General features: G+C 35.2%; 1 protein-coding gene across 1 annotated transcript in view; it reads right to left on the bottom strand.

Moving 5' to 3' along the window:
- Window positions 1-20462, bottom strand: part of beta-PheRS (phenylalanine--tRNA ligase beta subunit) — a 90804-nt gene that overhangs the window by 13609 nt on the left and 56733 nt on the right. Inside the window, exons 8-9 of the mRNA XM_081747270.1 lie at window positions 9630-9837; window positions 1771-1851 (exon numbers count right to left, since the gene is read on the bottom strand). Of these exons, the coding sequence (XP_081603396.1) occupies window positions 1771-1851; window positions 9630-9837 (289 nt within the window). The remainder of the gene's footprint in view (window positions 1-1770; window positions 1852-9629; window positions 9838-20462) is intronic.

A 20462-nucleotide genomic window follows, 5' to 3' on the forward strand; every position in this document is an offset into this window, starting at 1 on the left:
TACTAGTGCTGAATTCATAGTTTTCGGAGTCGTTGAGATGAACAGGACAGTTTTGATGCAGTTTAAATTGAAATTCAGCCCCGCAACTTGGGGAGGAAAGGGAGGAGATATATAAAAATGATCGTAAATGACGGATATTAGTGTCGAATCCATGGTTCTCGGTGTCGCTGAAACGAACAGTGACACTTCCGATGCCGTTTAAATATAAATTCAGTTCTTTAATAAATATAAATTCAGTTCTCAAAACAAACAATACTAGCAGAATACCCGTACGGGAAGAATAAGTTTCATTTTGGACATAAATTATGTCCAAAATGAAACTTATTCTTCCCGTACGGGTATTCTGCTAGTATTGTTTGTTTTGAGCGATGTTTTAACCTGATGTTAATTATTTTTTAAAGTGTCTATTTTGTAACCATTTCTCTTCCCAATGTATAATACATCCTTCCAAATGTTAAGTTTTGTTTTATTTGAATGGGCCGAATTTGCATATATTGGGTGCTTTCTGTACCTTCACGGCAAACTTCCTTTCCTAGATGCTAAGATTTGTGTACTTGTAGCCTCGGGAAGTTTCCGTTCATTAGTGTAAATAGTTTCCAAATTTCCTTTTTTTTTTTTCCTACTTAATTCTCATACATCGTATCTCCACTAAAGCCTTTTCTTACCCATTCTTGACAATGCTGAAAGTTGTCTGCGAAGATTTGACATTTAATATATTTGTTTGAACTTACATATAACAGGATACGGAAGAGCAGGGCTAGTATCTTTTTAATTTATTGGTAAAATTAACAACCTTAACAGTGACAAAAAGCCTAAGCAGTAGCATACTCAACTAAACCTACTGATCCTGAGTTCGATTTTCATGCCAATTGAGTTTCAGTGAATTAACCTCTAAATCACATTAAGCAAATGGAAATATATTTAAAGACCGAAAATCGACTCCTTACCTTCTACTCAATCTGGATATTGCAACGCTACTTAAAACTTAACAACTGAGAAGATTACCAGACCACACTGGAGTGTAAAGTATAAATTTACAGAAAATTTTATTATTTTCGGTCAAACTTTAGCTTTAATACACCATTACAAATTTACTATGAACAGAGATTTACTTTTACATGAGACGATAAATGTTATATTTTAATGTAATAAGGAAAGCATCTAGTACATTTTGTTAAAATAAAACTTCTACTAATCTGTTTTATACCTTCCCATTAATTAACCTGACACAAATTTCGAAATCTGCCTCACTTTATCTTCTTCTATGAAACTTCTATGAATAGACGAATCGAAGAGTTTATATTGTTACCTTCAGGTCTGTCCTTTTCTAACACTAAACCGAATATTAAATCACTCCATTTACACTTGTTCAACAAAAACGCGCAAAAAAACAAGCAACTATTTAAGCGGAAAAAATGTATACATATTTAGAATAGTTACAAGACATTTTATTTTACATTTTACAACCAAGTCTATACTGGCAGCTCTCGAAATTATATCAAGTTAAATATTACAGATGTATATAACAAGTTAGTAACGGTTTCATGATATTTTAATATTATTGGAAGTCCTCATAGATGTAACATGAAGTAAGTAATGTTGACGATTTAAGTTATTTTAGATGTTTATAGCAAGTTCAATTATTTTCAAACAACACGAATGATCAATGTAACTAGTTTACCTTCTTAAGAACCTAATCAATTAAAATAAACTTTGAAGCTCTTTGAAATCAGAATGTGAATAAATGCTATGAGTTAAGTACTTACTTACCAATGAGAAGGTAAGAGCCTCCGTGAAACCTGCTTGTGCTAACTCTTGTCGTAACTGATCAGACAGTTTGTTCAAAGGGAACTGTAATAAAACAAAGAATTATATAGTAATACTACTATTTGTATAGTAATAGTGCATTATCACTGGTCGTAATACATATAAAATATATGTACGAAATTAACTAACACGTTTCACCTTTCAAGAAGAGAAGATGAGATATAGACATTTCGCACTTGGTTAACGGAGATATATTTTAGGGTGGAAATGGAAGTTCTTCTGCTAAATTGTGGAAACATTTAGATTTTCGCCGTATAATTTCCTAAAATCTCACTTATAGAGCATTTTAATTTAATCTATTCTAAATGTATCTATCTCACCTTTTGATCACGACGAAAATTTTCGTTAATTCGATTGGAATTTACTAAATTTAATATCAGTATTATTCTTATTTTATGTCAAAATATGAAATCCACAAATATGTAGTATGATTACCAGGTCATTTATGATTTCTGTTTAGATGCTTGGCATGTCGAAAATTGTAATCTACTTTCGTATTCAAAAACTTAACATCCGGTCACTGTTAGTGAGTTTCGTTAATTTCACATTTGAATACAACTACATTTGCACAATCATACTTAAGCTTCCATGCTCCACGGTCTTCAGCTAACCTCTTCGTCTTCATGTACGGTTTTTCTGTTTTCATATTGTCCATTAATTATAGTCTCCCCCTCGCTCTCTTTCCTGGCATCATACCCTTTAGCACATCCCTCAGGATACATTAACTTCGTACCCGATGTCTCAACCAGATTCTCTTTCTCTCCTTAATAATATCAAAAATTGTACTTTTCTTCCCCACTATTTATACCCTTTCACTCCTTTTCCACTTACCCCCAGCTAATTCTCTCCATTCTTCTCCACACCCAGAATTAGAAAGCTTCCAGTCGTTTTTCATCATTTTTGAATAATGTCCATGTTTCTGACCCACACAATTCAATACTCCACACGAAACATTTTACGAGTCTTTTCCTCGACTCTTTATTCAAGGTCCCACAAAATAGTACTTTTTTTCTGCTAAAGGCTTCTTTCGACATTCTTATCCTTGCTTTTATTTCACGTTCGCATTTTATATAATCAATAATAATACTACTCAGGTATCAACAGCTATTCACTTGTTCTATTTTCTCCTCTCCTAGTTCTATATTTAACACTGATTGCTTCGTTCCAATTACCATGGCTTTTGTCTTTCTAACATTTATTTTCATCCCATATTCTCCACAGTCTTTCCTCAAGTTCTCTACCATCTTACTGATTCTCTCTTCAGATTCCGCAACAAGTGCCATATCTGCAAACATCTAATCATTTTACCTCCTACTGAAATGCCGTCTTAATTAAGTAGGCTCTTTTTCACTATCTCTTCTAGATAGATATTAAATATTGTTGGCGAGAGCACTCTTTTGTCATTTCCTCCCCTATTCGAACACTTGTTGGTTCATATATAAGTTTATGAGTCTTCGATTTTTCCATTCCAACTCAACCTTCGTTAGAACTTCCAATAACAATTAGCAATTCACGCAAGGAGAGGCCTTTTCTAAATCAATAAATGCCATATATACCTTCTCCCTTTTTCTACAAACCTTTCATCGACCACCTTTAATAACTCAATTGCATCTCTTGTGCCCTTATCTCCCCTCAACTGTTCCCCCTTAACTCGTTTGTTCTTTCATATAATCTTCTCTTCAGAATTCGAAGCAAAATTTTTGCTGCATGGGATATGAGATTACATTGGTCAGCATGGGTTCGGTTGTCTCGAAGGTAATAGCGGTTTCTTAATAATTTTGACATGCTCACTCCGAAAATGAAGACTGTTTGTTTCTATCACGTACAGTTTTTGCACAAAACTACAGTATATTACTTTCCTTAATTTAAGAGAAGAAAGTGTTGTTTCAGATGTTGTCAATAGATGGCGCCATGTAAATATGTACAAAATACATGAACTTTTACGTTACAAATCTTTTATTTTGCAACTGAATGTGAATAAAAATAAAAACACTTATTTTGTATTGTGTTGACATGCTGTTGTTGAATTACTTTGACTTTGGGTATTAATACACCTATTTACTTATAAACATGGTTGGCTGGTTTAAACCAAACAAAAAAAGAACGAAAAATGCTTTAAATCGTGTGAACTTCATGGTGACGTCTTCACATATGAAACCATTTGCATTACGTTTATGTACTTTTCACCTTTTAATCAAGGGGTCCCGTGTTCAATTCTCGGTCGAACCACAACCCATCTTTCAAGTGTAAACCAAGTAGCGATTCGAGGTGTCCCTTTAAAGCGAAAGTCTTTTCCGTAATAACCTTGGTATTTCACAAGGATGTTAAGCCTAAACACACGAAACGAAACCAAATTATATATTTCTAGTTGCCTGAATGCCTGTTGTTTTATAAAGAAGCCAAGGTTGCTCAACTATATTTATAGAAATTGGCAAAATTTATCAACTGTCTACGCAGCTTCCAACATCAGCTTGGATTTGACTTTGTTCTAATTTTATTGAATGATATCTATATACCAAATTTGTAATTTAATACCTCAGTTTTAGCGTAGTGATTATGATACGTTGACCTTAAAATTTTATATACAAATACATTTAAAGTAATAACAGGATTTTCCCAATGGCTAAGGCGGGAGTTTTCCGATTTATATATAATTCTAGTATAATGTTTTTACTTGTGTAACTGTTTATCTTTTTGTCCTTCTGAAATGACTCTTGACAATTATATTAACAAGTAGGCCTATGTAAAGATCAGTACAACGTATTTTTATCAGGAGTCCTTCGTGAGTGAGTCGGCAATCGCATTTATGACCAATTAGTCCCGATTTCGTGTCGAAATGGACAATTTTTCTTGGATGAAGCCGAGAAGCGGTTTGGATTCCGCTTTAAGCTTATGCCACCCCTTCCAGCATACCTTTGTTGTTGCATGATAACACCAAGGAGAAACAAACTAACTTCTGTCCATATCTAATATAAATACATAGAGTAAATTATTTAAACCAAAAAAAAAAAAAAAACATGGTTAAAAAAATGTTTTTTTGTTTTTTTCAATAAAACCATGGTTTTTGCCAACCCTGCTTATAAATATCCATAGTAGTATTGAAAACGCGTTGTTTTATATGAGTTATCGTGGTGGATGTAGTTGTTTTGCGAATGCTGTGTTGTTTTGAGTGCTGTGTTGATCTTTGATGGGCTGAAAAAAATAAAAAGTACTTATTTGAGCAGTGTTTGGTGTTTCTGGTTGATGGGCATTGACTGAAGCTAGCTAAATTTGAAAAGAAGTTCCTATTGTGTTTATTTTGCCAGTGTTGTGTTGTTCTAGTTAATGTGTAATGACTTAAACTAGTTAACAAATATGTTTTAATATACTTATTTCAGCAATGCTGTGTCTTCTTGGAGAACTTGCGGTGAATCAAGTTAGCTATTTAAAAATATTTTAATGTGCTGGTACTTATTTTGATAGTGTTGTGTCTTCCTGGTTAGTGCAGTGACTCAATTCTTAGAAAATGACATCGCGTAAATGTTTGAATGACCCTGATATTTTCTGTTGTGTGTGGCAGTTACACTGTGCTCAAACAGGGACTCCCTATTACAAGTTCCATAAAGAAAGTGTACTTGGCTTATTTTGGTATCAAATTAGGCGATCAAGATAAATCGTGAGCACCTCAGTGTGTGCAGAATGTGTTTGTAGAGACACTGAGATCCTGGGCAAAAGGTAAAAAGAAAGGAATGCAGTTGGGAATACCTATGGTGTGGTGGAAGCCTCGAAACCATCATGATGACTGTTATTTCTGTGCAATAAATGTTAAAGGATGCAATGCAAAGAACAAGAAGTGTATTCTGTATCCGAATAACATAGCTTCAGCAATTCGGCCCGTTCCTCATGATGAAAATCTACCGATTCCCAATCCACCAGCCTCTATGGATGTTTTATCATCTAGTAGTAGTGAAGCAGATGTTGCATGCGACGATGATAGCAATTATCCTAGCACGATTCCGCAGCCGTTTACACAATCAGAACTTAATGATGTTGTTCGAGATTTAAATCTACCAAAGGAGAGTGCAGAAGTTCTTGGGTCTAGACTTCGTTCGGAAAACCCTTTGGCCAGTGGGACACATTACTCATGGTATAGACATCGAGAGAGAGAGAGAGATCTTCTTCCTTATTTCTCTGAAGAAGACGGGTTAGTGTTCTGCAACAACATTCCAGCTGTTGTGGATGCATTGGGTGCTTCTTCTAAACGCATCCGATTGGAGACTCTTTATAGATGCTTCGAAATCCAGCCTAAAAGGAGTTCTTCTGCATAATGGAAACAAACTTGGATCAGTTCCTGTAGCATACTCTCTTACATGCAAAGAAACGTACAATATCTTGAAATTAATACTTTCTAAGTTAAAATACGAAGAACACGGTTGGTCTGTTTGCGGGAACTTGAAAGTCATAGGTCTTCTAATAGGAATGCAGCCAGGATATACAAAATACCCATGCTTTTTATGCGAATGGGATAGCAGGGCCAGAGACAAGCACTGGAATGTGAGAGTGGCCTCAGCGCTGTGATTTGTCTTCCGGGAAGAAAAGTGTAATATACATTCCACTAATTGATCACAATAAAGTGCTACTTTCACCACTTCATCTGAAACTGGGGCTTATGAAGCAATTTGTGAAAGCTGTGGACAAGAATGGGAAGTGTTTTCAATATATAGCTAAAACTTTTCCATCACTGAGTGTAACAAAACTTTCGGAAGGTATTTTTACAGAGCCGCAAATTAGAAAGCTGTTAGTAGATGACACAAAGAACGCCTGGTTAAGTTTCAAAAATGTTGTAGGTAACTTTCTCGGAAACAAGAAATACCCTGACTATGTAACAATTGTAGAAGATATGTTGACCCATTTTCGCGCACTTGCGTGTAACATGAACCTCAAGATACATTTTCGACCTTTTTCCTGCCAATCTTCGTGAGGTCAGCGAAGAGCAAGGGGAAAGATTTTAAAAGATATTTCTGAAGTGGAGAGCAGATAGAATATCACAATGTTGGCAGACTATTGTTGGATGATGATGAGGGATCGTAACAGTTACGACAGAAGTTGTAGGAAAACACAGAGGCGTGCATTTAAAACGGAATAAGTGGCTTCTCAATGAACTTGAGAACCAGCGCAAGTAAGTGTATTCAACACTATACCGTAGGAAATAAGGTTTATAATAGTATTATGTGTTTATAGCATTGTTTAGTGTAACCAAAGCAATCTAATTTATTTGTTTAAATTGTTTTATTGAATTGTTCTGCAGTATTATTCGTGCCTTCCGAAATTATATAATACTTTATACGTATATTGAAGAGATGGTAGTGTTCGAAATAAAGATTGCAAATTGTAAGAAAACCTGACGTGATAGGCGTAAATGGTGTCATTTCTGTAATCAGCGCAAAAAAATCATTTAGGATCACCTATTAGTTTGTCAACAACCGGAACTTTTTTTTTTCTTCAAAATGCTGACCAGTGAATCCTCACATTTCTCTGGGTTCGATTTCTTAGCCATCGGTATCATGATCGTCTTCAGGAAGCTTTTTGGAAACTCTTTCAGTTTCATGTATTTCTTGCCCTTCTTTCTCATATTCTTAATGAATTCAATTGGCATATTGTCTATCCCACTTGCCTTTCCATTCCTAACCACGGATATAGCTTTTTCAAACTCATCTCGACGAATATTAAACCCTTTGTCATCCTCATGTACTTCATTTTCTACTTCAACATCTAGGTCACACAGTCTATCCCTACGCTCAAATAAGACCTCAACATATCCTTTCCATCTTCCTAAGTCTTCATTTCTCTCGCTGACTACCTTTCAATTCTCACTTTGTACTGCCATCGTAACACATCTTTGTTTTCTCCGAAGTTCCATCGATTTCAACTCCTTGTACGTTTCCGCATATTTACTAACTCTTTCCAATTCTTCTATGTCCTCGCATTTTTTATAAAACACTTTCCTTGCTCAGTTTGTTTCCCTTCGCAGCTCGCTGTTTTAACTCTGCATCTTTCTGCCCTCTTTTGTATCAATATGTTCTCACGTCTTCCTTTTCCTCATCTTCTGAAACACCTGTTCTGTAACTCATAGTTTCTTAGCCGTTTTGTGTTCGCGGAAATCTACTACTTCTGCAGCCTGCTGTATGGAAAGATTTTATGCTCCAACCGCACGTTACTACCTGCACTATCTTTTCCTCGTTTGAGTATTTTTCTTCGAATTTTTCAACGAAAAGATTTATTATGCCCTCGTTTTTCAACTTTTCTGTATTCAACATCTCGTTGCCCACTTTTCTTCTGCATACATTTTTCAGCTCAATATCCGCTTCGGCCAGCACAAGGTTATGATCAAAGATACCTTGATACCTGTCCTGGATCATAATATAGTCTGCCCTGCCCCTGCTCGTCTATTGGGGAGTTCCATGTATATCTTCTTGTGCTGATTGAACCACGTGTTCCCAATTACTAGTGAATTATGTCTACAGAAATTCACCAGTCCCTCTTCCCTTTCATTTCTTTCGCCTAAACCATATTTGTCTATGACACTACCTTCCTGTTTTTCTCCCAAAACTGCACTGAAATCTCCTATTACAATTACACATGCACCCCTCCTCTCCCTGTCTATAATTTCTTCTATTTTTTCTCATAATTTTCCTCTACTTCAATTATATGTGAAGTCGTCGGTGTATATGTCTGTATCACTACTAGATCCTTCTATTTTCCTTTAAATCTTAACATCTTATCAACAAGTTCTACTTTCACTACCTTCTCATTTAAGAGTTTACCAACAGTTATCCCTACACCACTATGACCGCCCTTTCCATTACCTGAGTAAAACATTCTATATCCTTCACTGTTAAACACATTATTACGTTTCCCTATAACTTCACAAATTCCTACCAAAATTAGATTATTTCGTTTCATTTCCTCCAAGATTTTCTAATTTCCTTTCCTACAACATGGCACGTACGTTCTATGTCCCTTTTGCTCTTGTATGTCTTTATTTTCCTATCCATCTTCCCCATATTGTTACGTTCTCGTCCTATAGTCTTTCCTAAGCTATCCCCCTCCCAGGGATCTGAATGGGGGAATATTTTACCTCCGGAACTATATTTTGACCTGCGAAAGACCATTATACATATGTTTTCTTTCTGCTGTCAGCAAGCTAGGAAAAAAGTGATGGTTTCACGTTGTCTTCCACCCAGCAGTATCCAGCCCATAAAGTAACTCTGACCATGCCTGGGACTGATGTCCAAATTGCCGTACCAATCACTATGACTTACGTCAACTTAGCTACTGGAGAAGTGGTACCTTCTCCCAGAACACACTTCGTCTTGCTACTCCATTTACACTAATTTGATAGGGGTGGTCCTCCTAGTAGTGAACTACGGCCGTCGTAGCTCTAAATTTCACTGTAGCACGCAATCCTCCTACCCGACACACGAGTTTCTTCGTAAAGGTGGTGTTTACCGGGCAGGAATTATTGCTTAACAATATATTCATTAAGATTCAATTATACAATTCACATAGCTTATTTTTCTCTCTGTGTCAAATATACGTGTAATAAACTTTTAGAAATCATTTTTCTAGTTTCGAGTTGATAAGTACTTAAAACTGAGAAAGATAAATATGGAATATTTATTATATATACGGAAAATAATACTGTTATAACTTTTACTCTTCTACAGATACCACGTAATGAAAGTTTTTTGAACTCATAAATTTATCTTTGTCAAATTTAGCAGTAGATGATTTACTTCAATGAGTCAATATAATTATCTTACCTGTTCAGCAATTGTATTGGTAGTAGGGATAGTTTTCATAATATTATTGTATCCGTATGCTATTGCTACATCCTCGTATATATCACATGCATGTATAATGTCATGCCTTGTTGGAGGAACTTCTACTTTGATATCGTTCCCTGTCTCCGTAACCTCAGATTTTAAACACATTTTGGTAAGAAGATGTGCTATGTTCTCCGGTGGTTCACTGAAATAATTATGGTGTATAAGTACAAATTTATAATTAAAAAATTGTGGAATCTATTTGTTCCGTCTATTTCAAAATATTAGTTTATATATCAGTGGTTCCCAACCTTGTTTACCTGGCCCCTCTTCGTAAACCCGGCATATTTCATGCTCCCCCATTCCCTTCCTTGGCGCTCGTTGGTTTGACTCCTTTTGCGACTATAGATAGATAGATAGATATATGTATTTATGTATGTATGTGTAAAAATGATAGAAAACAATTTGGATACTAGTACTGAATCAATAGTTTTCGGAGTTGCTAACATGAATTGTGACACTCAATGCCTTGTAAGACACTCCTAGCTCCTACGAGTGGGTGAGAAGGGAGTGACACGTAAAAATAATCGAAAACGATCGACATTAGTGTCCAATCCATAATTTTTTAGGTCAGTGAGATTGCTATGACACTTCTGATGCCATTTAAATACAAGTTCAGCTCAGCCCCATCATCCAAGAGCTGAGAAGATATGAAGGGTGGTCGAATAAAATGTAGAAAATCTACGTTATCTGTTGTTTATGATCGTATCACGGGAAAAAGTCTGACCTGTCCGAAATGAAGTTTGAAACATAGTTAGTGCCTACCTCAAGCTGGATTCTTATTATGTCATTTTGATTAAAAAGTGTATCCTAAATGGGTACTGGGTTCTAACATTTATGCCAAACATAAAATATCTTACGGACTGACGTGCATATCCTGAAGTGTATATCCTAAGGGTGGAAGGAGTTCAAATATTTTCGATAAACTAATTCTTCCCGTGAGAAGAACGGACACCTCAATAATAATAATAATAATAATAATAATAATAATAATAATAATAATAATAATAATAATAATAATAATAATAATAATAATAATAATAATAATAATAACAACAACAAATAATAATAATAAGAAGAATAGTTTCTTCTCAGCAATTTATATATATTTCCAGCAAAACCTCCGCATATCATTGTAGTGCAGTATTATTCTTTATCAGCTATGTTGTTACTGGAACTACAGTTCTTACTCAATAGTCATATAAAGTTTCTACAGTATTTAATTTAACGCTTCTTTGATGCAACATTCGTATACGAATTTACGTTATTTCTGTCAGTAGCTCCCCCCCCCCCCCCCAAGTTTGGGAACCACTGTTAAGGCGAATACGAATTTACAAAGGTGTGAATGACGAGTGCTGCAGAAGACATGCATTGTATGAACATGAATGTTACTGACACACTTAAGACGTCAAACTACATTTTCTCAAAAAAGCTAATTAATAACAGAATGAGCCACAGTGATATTCCCAATAAAATCCCAGGAGCTATATTCACATGGCAAATTTTAGTAGAGAATTAAAGCCGCAACAGCTGATGGTAATAAAACGTCACACACTAAATGAGTGTTAGCAATATTACATAGACAGCATTTTCAAAGTTACAAGAAAAATAATTTAGTAACATCTGAATAATGCTTTTCGTCTTACAACACCATGAATGGAATGGTGTACAATACAACGAGAAATGCATACAAAACATGTTAAAAATAAATAAATAAAAATCATGAAAAGATAATGCATAAAAATTAGTGCCTCTATGAATGCGAACACAAGGTTACAGATCTGTACAAGTTAGTACCAATCTTGGATAAACTCAAACTCATAACATATATCATATCTATGCCATATTTTGAAAGGGAAGAACTGTTCTTTATTTTTTGACAATTTTAGATCAATCTTAGAAATTCTGTTTGATTTAGATTTGCCAGGTTTTGCTGTCAGTGAAAACGCGAAACTATCACAAATCTAGTTAAGTTACCATTTATAACTCATTTGTGGCTTTGTAATTATTAGAAATTGTTACAAAAACGGCCTGTTTTTTCTTTCTCTTTCAGTGAATAAGGGTCACACACTACGTAAGTAGCACTTGAACATTACGTCGTACAAACTGAGGCTTTAAAATATCTACTTTAAGGAACGATATGATCTAATGGCGTGACAAGTCACACTGAAACTCCATGATTCGAGCACACGAGACACCACAGAAATCTTACGGAAAAGGAATGTATCACTTTAAACGTACAGGGAAAGAATGTATCCACTACATTCTATGTTAAATGAATTTTAAAGAGAGACCTCGAATTGATTCATATATGGAAATCATGTACATTTGTCTCCAAGTTTCTCTCACTTCCATTCGCAAAATACTGCAAATCAGATCGTGCATCAAAATACTGCATTCCTTCACGCTGCGTAATCCTTGGATGTAAGGAACAATCTTGACTCTTAGTCATATGTACACGCCGTGTTCAGCTAATTCTTTGAAGTTTCACGTGGAACCAACACACATTCCTAACAAGGATCGAACCCGGGAATATGCATATAGAATTATTGATGAGAACTAGACCCTTATACTTGTACTTGAGATCTATGCTCTGTGAAATGATGCCACTTACGGAAATTGTTAGATCCCATCCGTCTTTCTTCCGGAAAATTTTGTTGAACGGTAGGCTCAGGGAACTTCACTGTTACATGATTTGCTACAGAACGTGCCCTGCACAAGAGTGCTATGTAATTTATGTTAGCCCTCCATTTCCTACCTGGAAGGAATACTGTATCCCACTATCTATAAGCGAATGCTTTGTCAATCTGTCGAGAATAGCCCAACTCAATAATTTGGTGTACACAAGAAAACCAATAGATTTTTGACATCGTAGTAAAACAGAAATTTAGGCATCCTGGTATCTGATCTTTCTACTCTCTTATGCCTCAAAAAGACTAACAAAATGACTTTATTTAAGATATTAAGTGTATTAACCCACAATGTACTAACAACGTACTCCCTACGAATGTAACTTATTTCTTAAAAAATATATTACGAATTTTCCGTTAAGATTGAAACGTACCTCTCCTTCTTACAGATAGGAGAAAGAAGAAGATTTATTTATTTATGATTAATCACGATATCAGAAGGAATAAATAAATAAAAAAAACGCTTACTTTCCGTCCATGAAAGAGAAAAAAAAATACCGGAATCAGATAGTCACTTTTTGACACACCTTATTGTTTCCAGTTACTTAAGGGCGTTGGCACTCTACTCAGAATTACTAAAGAACGCAATTTATCGAAATGATCTGAGTATATAACACTATAACAATATATTTAATAGTAGTAATGATTAATTTTATGTTGATATAATCAATATGCGCTTATATAATTAATTAATAATTAATTAAAATTTGTTCCAATTTAGTGCAATAATTAATAAAAATTTCGTTCCGAAACTTGAATATGTTATTCCCTGATTATTATTGATTAGAATGAAATGGTATTAAATTTCTCTTGAAGCTTGATTTGTTTTTAATTACCTTAAGAACTAGATATTGGAATGAAAAAATGCAACTAAACTGCACACCACAGCGCAAATCCGTTTTTTGATTACTTATATTTGTCGAAAGAGGCCAGCGATCTTCAACATTTATATATCGTTCTAAACACTGAAATGTCTTCTTCTTCTCGATATTATACTTCATCATGTATTACCAACGTACTTTATGTATTTCGAGAATAAATGCGCAAAGTGTTAACATTTTAAAAGGAACATCTGTACGCTAGCGCCACTCGCATTTTCGACGGGATGTTCTACAACTACAAGGTCCTACTATCACCTATTTCGCAGTGTAGCTAACGAGTTGAAGGTGTTACCAATCAGGCGTGAGCTGATATACTGCAAATACATAATGGCTAGTAAACGACCTTTATCAAAAACCAGAAAACGAAATGAGCGCTCAAAATCTGCTCGAGCCGCCGCTAAACGTCGCAAAACTGAAATTGTTGTTTCTGTTGATGATTCTTCTCCATGTTATCAAGAACAAGGAATCGCTGAAGATTTAAGACAGCATGATGAAAAATAAGATTATATATATATATATATATATATATATATATAAGCTTCGTGTTACTGGAATGTGTTAGTAGATAACTCTTTATATTCGTTTTACTTATTATTTAATGTATATTTACATTATTTTTGTCTCTGGTTTTTAATTATGTTTTGTTTTCGTTGTTTAGCATCTGTTCTCAGTACCTACCAGTTTCTATATACAATCTGTAATATATTGACTCACTATTTAGACTGGGACGGAATATTGTACTAAATTTAATACTCTCTCACTGCGAACCAAATAAGGGTACCAGTGTACTATAAGTTATTTAAATAAATTAGAGTGCTAAGAACAGTGGCTCGCAAGGATACCCGTGAACCGTAAGCCATACCAGGGAGGTCTATCTTCGAAATCTTGGTTTACGTAGGTATAATATTTGTCAATTAGGATCGGACAGTAAGCAAGATATAAATAATGTTGACGATTAAATAATATAATAATATTCACATGTGAGAATCATTTTCGTTCTGAAATATTCCATGGTACGTATAAAATTTGTGCGTGTCATTTTGTTTGATCTTTAGCACAATATAATAATAATTTAATGTTAATGGACTAGATATTATGTGGAATTAATTATGAAGATGATACATATCATGACAAAGAGCGATGTATACGAATATGATGTTGATTAAAGAGAAGTACGATTATAATTACATGCCAGTTGGTCCTCAAACATATTTGTCAAATAAAATATTTACTTTTGCAAAACTGAGATAGGCAGCTTCAGAACTGCGTAAACTGACGAGCGACTAGTTATATAATGCAGTATAACTATATGGATATTGTTCATGGATGGAAAACTTCACACTATCCCTCCTCTCCCTAATTTATTTCTAGTATAAAAGAATTCTTTCGAAAATAATAATTTTAGCAATTAACCTAAACTAACGATTTGAGGAGAAAAATCTCAAAATCAGACCTGTAAGTGTGAAGTTGTTCCGCCCCTTATTTCATTAGTTTGAATAATAATAATAATAATAATAATTAATAATAATAATAATAATAATAATAATAATAATAATAATAATAATAATAATAAGTCTCATCTATCAGTAATGAGTACATCCTGGGCAAGCAGATGAACCAAGAATTTCTCTGCTTTGCACATCACGTGACTGACTAGCTTCGGGTTAGAATTCCAAGAATTGAGAAGCAAGCAAGCAAACGAGGGAATCTGATAAGACCTTTTTTTTTTCATTTGTGCTGCACAGAGGGTTTTCACATTGGAATTGGCATGTCATTTCTACTCCCCCTCCTGCCGGACTGGTTTTCCTCATTCTTGTGCCGCCAAAATTGTTTCTAAGTATTGACTCAGCCGCGGGTCGCTTTCTTTTTCAAGGCATGGTAAAAATGCCAGAGTCACTACGAGAAGTAGTGCATTTCATATATTGTAGCTACAAATGAGTGTATTCTCCATGTTAGCATGCATCTCTACCCTCTCATCTGGTTTATAGTTTTAGTCGTCTTGATCCACCATTTTTTTTTTTTTTTCAACGTCGACCAAGTGTTCACATCGGGAATCATATTCGCAAGCCCCCGCATCGTAGGGTATGACTTGAATGATTTTTTTTCTAAAATTTATTTACATGTTGTACTATAGCAAGCAATTTATGCAGCTATTTAATTCACTTGGGTACTTTCTAGCGGAAAAAAGTTGTGTAGAAACCAAGGATGTAGCTAGGGGGAGCACGGGGTCCAAATCTTGACTTGCCTTCCAAATATGCTATTTATACTACTAGTTTAGTATATATGCCCCCCACCCAAATCAGAACTCTGGCTACGTTCGTGGTAGAAACTAAAAAAATGTAATTGCTGAGCATTTTGAACGTCCGAAAACGTGATTCGCAAAAAAAAAAAAAAAAAAAAAAAAAAAAAAAAAAAAAAAAAAAAGACGCGCAATTACCAGCTCTGATGATAATTGCATCACAAAAGTGGTATGATAGAAGAAAAAATTCATTTCTCAGTGAGATCCGACTTTTCCAACTTCTGAAATGTGGAATTTGCTATTTATTTTTCTATAGGAGTATTTTTTTCATTTGCTCAGAATTTTCTGGGAGGGGTGTGTATGAACCCATAGACCCCCGTTCATCTGCACGTCTCTATATATATCACGTAGCTATCATTGTATCACAATGATGTCTCTATGCTATGCATAAGAAATTGAAGTTCTTTAGAACGGCTGTGTCCGTCCGTCTGTCTATCTGTCTGTCTGTCAACAGGTATCACAGCAAAAACGGTAAGAGCTATCGACAAGCGGTCGTTCCAGCATCCTAAGAATAGATTCCATCTCCTTCAGAAACCTCCTACTTACCAGAAGTGGTAGAAATCGGCAATTTGCGGTTTTAATTCATAACTCATAAAACGGTACCGTAACAGCTATCGACAAATGGTTTTCGGAAATTGATTCAGGGTCTCAAGGAAGCAAACCACTTCCCCTTCTGCATTTCTACTAGAACCGAAAGTGGTACATATTCACTATTACATTCCGGTTTCAGTTTATTGTCATACAATTAAAGCGGTAAAATCTATCGACAAGTGGTTTTCGGGAATCAATTCAGCATCCCATGAACAGATTCCATCTCCTTCAACAACCTCCTACTTAAACCGGAAAAGGTCGATTTTTACCACTTCCTGTTTCAACAGTAATAGTCATAACCCAGAAACGATAATAGCTAGCGTCAAACGGTTCTCAGAAATCGATTCAAGGTGTGAAGGAAACAAAACACTTCGACTTCTGTATTTCCACTAAAACCGGAAGTGGTAGAAATTCACTACTACTTCCGGTTTCAATATTGATTTTCATTGACAAAACTGTAAGAGTTATCGACAAGCAGTTTTCAGAAATCGATTCAGCATCCTAAGAATATATCCTATCTCCTTCACCAATCTTAAGTTAAACCGGAAGCTATACAAATCGGCCACTTCCGGTTTCAACAGTATTTGTCATAACTCAAAAACGGTAAGAGGTATCGACAAGAGGTTTCTGAGAATCGATTCATCGTTCCAAGAATAGGTACAATCTCCTTCAACAATCTTCTATTTAAACCGGAAGTGGTAGAAATCAACTACTTCCGGTCTCTACTATTTCCAGTTTTACTATGTAATTTGTATAGTTTGGAAGTCTACCGTAGTTTCACACTGTGGAACGATACTCACTTGTTTCTTCTTTGATTCTGAAACTTTCATATTTGAGACTGAGCGTGGAAATGTGACACGAAATGGCGTCCGAAGCGGCTATCGAATTGTTAACTTGGAACATTTTCTTCAATGGGCATTAACACTTCAAGATAACTATAGAAGAATATGCACTGGCGGTAAATTTGACTTTATAAAAGAACGGCGACTAGGACTTGTTAGTTATTTGTACTTCAAATGTCGAGCATGCAACCGGGAAGTTAGCCATTCTACTGAGAAATTGGACTCAAAAACGAAAGTGTCAACTGTTAATACGTCAGCAGTTTGAGCCACAGTATCTATTGGAAGTGGTTACTCTCACCTAGAAGAATTCCTCAGCATTTTAGATATTCCATTCATGAGCAAGACTATGTTCACTAACATTGAAGGGAAACTTGAATCCGTAAATATAGTCTTTTTTTTTTTTTGTTCTATATTTATCCAGACACATGCACACAAACCAATCAGACACCATCATATTGTGCGTGTGCGTTTAAAATTAGATGTATTGTATATGTTAACCTATGGCGAGTGATAAAATCTACTATCTCATTTTGATAAAGTATCTGTAAATAAAATGAGTTCATGTGGTTAAAATAAATAATGTACTACAAGTGTCACTAGTGTGAGAAAATTCGTAGTATTTTGACGAAAACAGGAAAAAGATCTTCAATGTTGATGAAGGGATTAATGATTTGGGGAAAACCAAATTGTAGCCTAACGTTCATTCGCTACTATACTGAAAGTGATGAATAAATCTTAGTTTTTCCTTTCCGCCCGAGTCGAGCGGCAAGTTTAGTTCTCTGCCTCGCTGAAGTTGTTCCAATCAGGTGACTAATAAACAGCAGTACAACCCAAACCTTTTCTCATCTCTCTCCCTCTTTCTTTTTTTTTCTTTCTTTTCATTCTGCGAATTCCTGGAAAGGGTAGTTGTCACTTGTCAGCTTACCATTTCCGCAAAATAACATAGTACAGATGTCAGTTTGTGATCTTTGGGAAAGATTATAGAAAAAATATTGGAATCAATCTAGGACAAATTTGCCCTTTTGAAAGCGAGGTCAAAACCCTTTCAGAAATAATTGAAAGATAATTACATGAATAATTTTTGAGGGAAATATGATCAAGTGAAATGGTATGTGGATAAAATTCCTAGGCCCTGTTTTTTAAAAAATCACTTTCGTTCTTTGTTGCCTGTCCACATGGCCACTTCTATACTATCTAGATCTATAACTTTTTTTTTTTTAATTTTTCACTCACATATGTCTGGTGACAATACAATATTTTATAAATTACCGTATACTCATGTGTAATATCTGCATCTCCCTTTTCCTGGAAGTGCAGAAGGACGAAAATATAGATCCATGTAATGTTCACACTAGCATTTCCTAATTTTAGTTTTTTTTTTCTAATAAATGAATTTCGCAAGGCGCCTGAACGCTGTGGGATTCTACCTAGGTATCATGTGCATAAGTACACCCGTATAAGATCAAATTCGTGTGAAATATCTTGTGCAAACTTTCATTGTGAGTTCGAACAGAAAAGAACCAAGTTTGATAAAGCTGGGTAACGGCTAATGCAACATTTTATGTTCTTGCAACTAAATGATGTTGGCTTATTTTAAAATTGAGCATGATTTAGTAGTAAATTTATTTTGCATTATATAGATTTGTTAAATTACGTAATACCTGTGAAAACCTTGTTGACCAGGCCCGCAACCAGCCACTGAAGTTTGGGGGACATAAATATGCTAGGGGGGCAATCGTAACAATTCTAGGTCTCTGTATCAATATCATACGGATGCATTGTGGTTTGAGGGGCTAAAAAAATTTAGGAAGGAACCAGGCCCCCTAACCCTCGCCGTAGTTGCGGGCCTGTTGACGACTATGTAAGTAGATTCCTCAATACTTTATTTCGCAAAAAAAATATTCTTCACTACGTTATATAAAATTTGGATAACTGGACGGGTCAGTGTGCGAATTGAATATTTTTCCCAGGGCAGATGAATTTCACTTATATACGCACCCAGCCATCACACACGTAAGAGAGGGGAAAAGTTATCCCTGTCTGGGATTAAAATTTTCTCTTGCAGGGGGATAAAGATTTCTCAGAGGAGAAATCCCTGGCATCCCCTCGTGAATTAGCACACTAGGGCGGGCCTCCCCCGAGTTATAAGGAAATCGACGCAAAAGGCTGTAAGATGACATTTTTCATGCCTTTTCTTTTTATATGACATATTTTCGACTCGAGACGACAGTGTAAGTCTCGATCAGGGACGGATCCAGGACAGATTCCTGAGGGATAGGCCAGCGGTGAGTTGTAACACTGCTACTTAGGGTTACTTTAGTGTTATTATGTACAGACTTGAACTTTTGCAGCACTGGTGCTTGTGCCATTGGGGGTGGCGAGCGACCCTTACCTCAGGTTTCCCCCGACATTTTAAACTTCGTTACTCGGCTGAGTAGTGTTTTCTTGTTTTCTCAAAATCAGCTAAACGGAACGTTTTCCTTCTTTAAAAAGTAGTATTACTGTTTTATTACAAACAGTAATAGTTTTTAAAACTATATTGAGGAATAAGAGCTCAAGATTTAAAATTATCGCACTTTTCCGTACGGTAATCGGGTTTGGATGTACATCTGCGGACAGCCAAATTACTGTACAATTTCCATCTCTAAATCGAACAAAATCTGTTTTTAAATACTTTAGTATTTTATTTCGTAACAGAAGAAAAGACTTGATGGGTTGAAAATATATAAATATTGGGAACAGAAGGAAGAAGTTAAAGGGTTACTTACAAAAATAAAAATAACCTAAGTGTATTAGCGCGATATTGCGCTCATTGGTAATAATAATAATAATAATAATAATAAAACGTATCAGATACTCCATAGAAACACATTATGTACCAAGCAATACAGGACAAGTAATCATTTCATTTCTTCCTTTTCTCTGCAGGTATTTATTAAATGTATTTAATTTACTGGTATTTCGTATTCTGAAAATGTACAAGAATGAAGATAAAACAAGAAATTCCCATTTATCACAAACTTTCAATACTTTTTTTCCTTTTTCTGAGACTTCAAGGGGGTCCGAATAATGATGAGAATCTTGAAAATATTTTCATTATTTCGGTCACTGGTTCTTAACAATGGCTTAACGCCCCCACAGGCGTTTTCCTTTCTAAACGAGGCTTGGAACAAAAAGGGGCGATTGGAGGGTGTTTGAGATTTCATGACATGTTATAGACTGTTTTCTTATTATTAGACGAAAACTATGACTTATTTTACCAATACACACAAACATACACGTATAAATATACAAAAGAATTGTGTATAGCTATATAAAACAATTATGTTCTTTATGTTCATTATTTGTCAACTGATTTGACTGTATTTAACACTTTTTCATTATTGAGATGGCAACATCGAATTAAACAACAAACATTTTCACACACATTTTTGCGAGCGGAGGCAAGACCGACTGCGATGCTAACT

This window comes from Thermobia domestica, unplaced genomic scaffold (assembly GCF_964235325.1).
Source record: "Thermobia domestica unplaced genomic scaffold, izTheDome1.hap1.1 HAP1_SCAFFOLD_153, whole genome shotgun sequence".
NCBI classification, from domain to species: Eukaryota; Metazoa; Arthropoda; class Insecta; order Zygentoma; family Lepismatidae; genus Thermobia; species Thermobia domestica.